The sequence below is a fragment of the Danio aesculapii genome, chromosome 19, assembly GCF_903798145.1.
Source record: "Danio aesculapii chromosome 19, fDanAes4.1, whole genome shotgun sequence".
Classification (NCBI taxonomy): Eukaryota; Metazoa; Chordata; class Actinopteri; order Cypriniformes; family Danionidae; genus Danio; species Danio aesculapii.
In genome coordinates, this window is record NC_079453.1 from 18,909,906 (window position 1) to 18,915,991 (window position 6,086).

General features: G+C 34.8%; 1 protein-coding gene across 1 annotated transcript; it reads right to left on the minus strand.

Moving 5' to 3' along the window:
• Positions 1–283: 283 nt before the first annotated feature.
• On the minus strand, positions 284–3,189 carry LOC130246738 (proline-rich protein 15). Its single transcript, XM_056479861.1, has 2 exons — positions 2,826–3,189; positions 284–2,034 (listed from the first exon to the last, which is right to left on the minus strand). Exon 2 carries the CDS (start codon positions 2,024–2,026, stop codon positions 1,640–1,642), a length of 387 nt encoding a protein of 128 aa, XP_056335836.1. The 5' UTR covers positions 2,027–2,034; positions 2,826–3,189; the 3' UTR covers positions 284–1,639.
• Between the last annotated feature and the right edge of the window lie 2,897 nt (positions 3,190–6,086).

Sequence of the window (6,086 nt, forward strand, 5' to 3'; positions counted from 1 at the left end):
AACTTGTAAACCCATGCAAATGATCTAATATATTCCAGCCTATTAGGAAAAGACAGTGCAGTCAGTCATTCTGGCTCTCTGAGAAACTTGTCTTTTAAGGAGGAATGTTGTGGCACAGGGTTGAGGAGGTTAAAGATGACAGCCTCAGGCAAGGTGACGAGCATTAGCACACTGTTTTAAATACTGTAACTCTAATAATGACCTATTGCTTTTTTTTACCCCACCCATAACAAACACTCACACGTAAGCACATTCAAAAGCAAAAACACATCAGCAAAAGCAGTATGAATAGAATCATGTTTATTTAATATGATGTAATGACACTTCCCAGAGGTAAATTTGGCATGCTAATGTGTAAGATTAAAGTATATGTTTCAAACTAGCCTAATTGCACTAAACCTTTCACTTAATATTTATTAATGCATGTTTGTTTTTATTGACAAAAATCTCATGTACTTGGTCATTACTTTAACAGATAATGTTGCTCAAAGGATCTGAATATCTGAGGCTCATTTGTCGTACAAGCTTCACTCATATTACCAGAAAATTATCAGGTGTGATTACAGTTCTTTAAAGCCAAGTTGTTGTGTTCAGTTCTGATTTAACATAAGTTAATAAAACTTTAACCAAATTCACCTATATAAAGTACTTCCCATCTATAAATTACTGTGCAAAACTCTTAGGCCACTATTAGATCTGTTGTTTCAGTAAAGTTATAATGTATAATTCATAACATTTTTATGTTATATACAATAATCTCTCAGTCTCCACTTGAACAGTCTAATCATATTTGGAGATGAAAGCAGTTGATAAAACGCTGAAAGTGTTTTATATATATATATATTTTCCATAATAAATAATAACATGTAACTATTGTAAACACTGTTTGCTGAACTAACCGCTTATCAATTATTTTGATTTTCTTGACCTCTTGGTTATATCTTTACTTGTATCCAAACATATAAACCCTAACAATGTATCCTACATTTAGTAAAATAAAAGATATTTAGGCCAAATAATATGATTTTGATTTTTGCCATATCTGATGCAAAACTATCTTGACATATAAAGTAAAAAACATTTGATTCTGGACGGATAGGACCACCACCCAATCCCGCTCAAAACAAAAGTGACATGCATGCACAACCATTCAAAACAGTCATGATAAACATTACATTGATTATCTTCAAAATAAATTCTGCTCAATCCTTCGTACATAAAGTCCTTCATAAAATGTTGCAGTAACACCATAAAACAGTGCAAATGTTGTAGGCCTAGCTATAACAAAGCTCTAAAAATAATGTGTTGTATCCTTCACAAATATTGGATGTATTTTCCCTGCTGGAGAAAAAACAGCTTATAGTTTGCTGGTTTTACCAGGTTTAGGCTGACCTAGCTGATCTCAAGCAAGTTGTAAAGTGCCTATAAACCCATTTAAACCTACTAGGAGAGACGTTTTATCCTCAAGGAAATTCCATCATTTCCAGCATTTGGAGAAAAGCTCCAGTAATAACTTAGTCCAAAAGTCTATCACCACAATATCAATAAGTGCATTCATGACTCAAGTTTATTAACATTGTCAGTTTGAAGGTAGTGCCTTATTTATGGCTTTACCATCGGGTGTAAACTGCGGCTGCTATCAGCGCTTTGACTGGACTTCAGTTGGTTTGGCGGCGGCAAGTTTCCCTTCGTCTTCGTGGTTCTGTGGAAAACTCGCTCGCGACTTCTTTTTCTCTTTGAAGCGACCGGAGCGCGACACAGTGAGAAAACGGCGATTGTTGCCCTCGTTGAATGTGGGCTGATCAGCGGAGTCGTCATATGTTTCGTCGCTTGGTAGGTAATTGCCTGCTTTTTTCACTAGGGTCTGTGAGGTGATTCGTTGGTCGGGCTCAGCAGAGGGTTGCTGCGTGGATTCTGCAGATGTCTGATTACGGAGGTCCTGCTCAAGTGTCGCTGCCGATTCTCTGGCTGCTTTTCTCCTCTTGCCCACGAAAGATCTCCACCAGGGAGCTGTTTTCTCCGTCATTGTTAAAACTAAACACATAAAAGATAAGCAAATGATTAAAAATACATTTAACCGTTTTAACCTAAACTTGGAAGAAAAACTATGTAGGCTAACTAAAGGCTTAGTTAAATGTGTAGGCCTACCTTTCTAATGTATGGGCTTATGACGCGGTGATGTAAGACCAACAATAGACACAACATGGCTATTCAAGAATAACAACAAACACAGTGTAATTTGAGATAGCCCAGATCTGTAATAGATTAGTTTTAATAGGCCTACACTTTATTGAAATAGGCAAGGCCTCCACCCATCACGGGAACGGCTGTTATAAAGAAAACTGCTTGGTCAATGACAAAAATGTCCAAGATGATGAACTATTTTAATATTAGTTTACAACACGTGAAGTTCTTCTATTAATGTCCATTCAAAAATAAACGTGTTGCCAATATCCTGATTTGATGATAGCGCCACCATGAGACTCTCCGCTTGCTAAGTAGGCCTAGCCTAGTTTTTATATATGTGTAAATAACATATAATAATAATACTTTACCTTTAAGGATTACACGTTGATATTTATTTTCAGCCGCAAAATTATCAGAATGACTTTGAAGAATATGTGTATTCAGTGGCATTTTAAACATATCTTTTTAAAAACTTAAAGATTAGTTCCAAACAAATGTATCAAGTCATACAAGACAAACAACCTAGGATGTTTTCCTGCGATGCAGAACAGGTTTACAGCGCAATAACCTCAAGAGAGGTTTGCAGGTGATGATTCATGCAACAACAACGAACCTGATCATCAGCTTGAGCGACTCACCTGGATAAAAATGACGAGAAGAAGATAAACGCAGCCCGAGGTTCCTCTAAATGAAAGGTGTGTTGAGACAACAGAGAAGAGACGCTGAATCTTCTTCAGAAGAAATCACTGTGTGTGAAATCCATCTTTCACTCCCACGTATCCGAAGATGTCAATCAATGAGACGCAGATTTGTGCATAACTCGGTTGAATGGATATCAATGTCTCTGAGAAAGCATAACATCATCCTTAGCCCAACATCACCTGGAGGAGGTTCTGAATGTGCCACGCAAAAATTGAACTTACGTGAAAGACTTTATAGTGCCGTCGCAGTTTACAAGAGTACCCGGGATTCCACCTCCGAAACTACAACGAGTGCACCTGTCCTCTCTTCTCATTGGTCGACCGGTCTGGGGATCGGTCACGTGAGGAGAATTCAGGTAATTCTACTATGGCGGTAGGTTGGGCTTGCGTTTGCCCTGGCAACGAAGAGCGAGTCGGTTTTTTTCTTCTGTGAAACTTTTTTCTTTTTTTTCAAGGTTGGGAGCATTCTTGTGCGCTCTAAACAAACGAGCCCAACCCTCAACTTCTATGTCAATGTCTATTGATAGACAAGCATCGAAATTAATGAGAGCAGCTAAACAATTTCAACTAAGACTATCAACTTTACACAGAAGAGCAGTGTTCCCACCAAATAGTGGAGTGATGCCACATGCCGCTCTTAAATGTTACAGAAATGACAATGGATACATTATTCTAGGCTGTCATTCGTAGAGATGAATTTAGAATGTAGTGTGTAGGCTATGGCTAGAACAGTAACTTGTGTTATATTTGACTTCATGGCCTATTGATGGTGAGATAACTGTGGTGAGAAGTTTTATTTTGCTTTGCGTTGACTATTTAGTCAAAGACATTTCAGAGCTAAACAATCCAGTCCTCAATGGTGCGCATATCACTTTTATCGGTATAGATTACATTTGCAGACAGTCTCAGGGTACTGGTATTGTTTGAGGAAATCCCTCGAGATATTGCAACATTTCGTTGACTCCTAGCTTGTCCTGAAGTAAGAATTTAGGTTTAAACAGAAATGTGGAATAATGCCAGTTTCTATTGTACTATCGGCCAACAAACTTAAAACACTTTCACTACACACAATCACATGTAGAGTAAACCATCAGGGTTTACAAACATTATTTTTATTTGCAGTATGTATCTCAGTTCACACTCAGTTTTGTGTTTTTCTCTGTCTTTCACAAAGACAGTCACATCTTTATAAAATATGTTGCATTTGTTATTAAATTATACATTTTAGGACATTCCCTGGCAACATTTAAACAATTTACTGTAATGCTGTTTAATTAAAGTGTTATTGTATATTTACTACAATTATTTGATGTTCAGTTTGATTATAGAAATTATAGATTTGTAACTATTTGCAATATATTAAATAGCATCATATATATGGTATTTAATTTTAGTCTTTACTAGTATCTTGCAAAGTAAGTAGTATAATCTTATCAATTTTGTGTATGTATGTATATATAGTTGAAGTCAGAATTATTAGCCCCCTGTTTATTTTTTCCTGTTTCTGTTTAACGGAGATTTTTTCAACACATTTCTAAACATGATCATTTTAATAACTCATTTCTAATTCAACTGATTTATTTTATCTTTGCCATAATGACAGTAAATAATATTTTACTATATATTTTTCAAAACACTGCTATACAGCTTAAAGTGGCATTAAAAAGCTTAACTAGGTTAATTAGGTTAACTAGGCAGGATACGATAATTAGGCAAGTTATTGTATAATGATGGTTTGTTCTGTAGACTATCGAAAAAAAATAGCTTAAAGGGGCTAATAATTTTGACCTTAAAATGTTTTTGAAAAAATTAAAAACTGCTTTTATTCTAGCCAAAATAAACACTTTCTCCAGAAGAAAAAATATTATCAGACATACTGTGAAAATTAGCTTGCTCTGTTCAACATAAGTTGGGAAATTTTTAAATATTTAAATATTAATATTAATTCTAACTTCAACTGTATTATATATATATATATATATATATATATATATATATATATATATATATATATATATATATATATATATATATATATATATATATATATATACACACACACACACACACACACACACACACACATATATATATATATATATATATATATATATATATATATATATATATATATATATATATATATATATATATATATATATATACACACACACACAATAGTTCTGTCTGGTTCTTGAATCTGATTAGATTAAGCTGTGCAATATTCAACAAATAACAGTACTTGTACAGCCTCTTCACCCTTCACCCTTGTGTATTACTCCGCCCACATACAGCGACAAGCAGAGGACACTTTACGGTGTGACAAATATTGTTGCTGTTGGACAACATCATGTACTTTTGAGGCTTTTTTAGTCAAGAATGTAGTTGTTTACATTGCAACTATGCAGTTTATTTATAAGGATAGAGCCTGTTTCTGAGCAGACCAAAGAAAGTGGCGGTTGATGTTCCGCCACAAGATGGCGACAGAAAACACAAAATAAGTCCTTAAGGGAGAACAACAGCATTTTCTCATCGTAAGTTTCAAAGTACAGCTGAACAAATCACAATAAAAATCAAAAAAAAAATCTCTTTTGTATTTTGTAGTGCTGTATTTATACCACAGAAAATGGTAGTGTTTGCTTTGCGCTGGCTTTTTCAGGGTTAATTATGAAATCCTGATTGCAACAGAAATACCAATGCAATCTCATGGCAATTCGTAACTTTTTGATTTAGTGGCTAATTCCTATAAATTGTACAATCTAATTAGTGCAATTTAGTACAATTTGCTCATCACCCAATGACGGTTGGGTTTAGGGCCGGGGTTGGGTGCCAAAATCGTATATTTTCATACGACTGAACTTGTACGAATTCGTACGAATTAGCCATTAAACTGACAAAACTGTAAATACTTACGTTTTCTCATGAGAATAGGCTGGAAATACTGGGAAATCTCTGTTCAGTCTTATAATCTTAAAATATGAGCAAAAATTTCCTGTGTTTGTCATCACTATTATGCTAGAGAAACATTCAAATGTTAGCTCTAAAGGAACGTTTGTGAATTAGTACAATTTCTGCTGTTTTGACATCAGCTGCAGATGTGAAGAGTGGCGGAAAAAAATAGTTCCTCATACATTTTTGAGACTCTCTGTGTTATGCCATCAAATGGTTGTATAAACGCAATATCACACTCGTAGCATT

What these genes read in the sequence shown, in the direction of transcription:
- LOC130246738 (XM_056479861.1), bottom strand. Translation starts at nt 2,026, where the DNA reads ATGACGGAGAAAACAGCTCCCTGGTGGAGATCTTTCGTGGGCAAGAGG.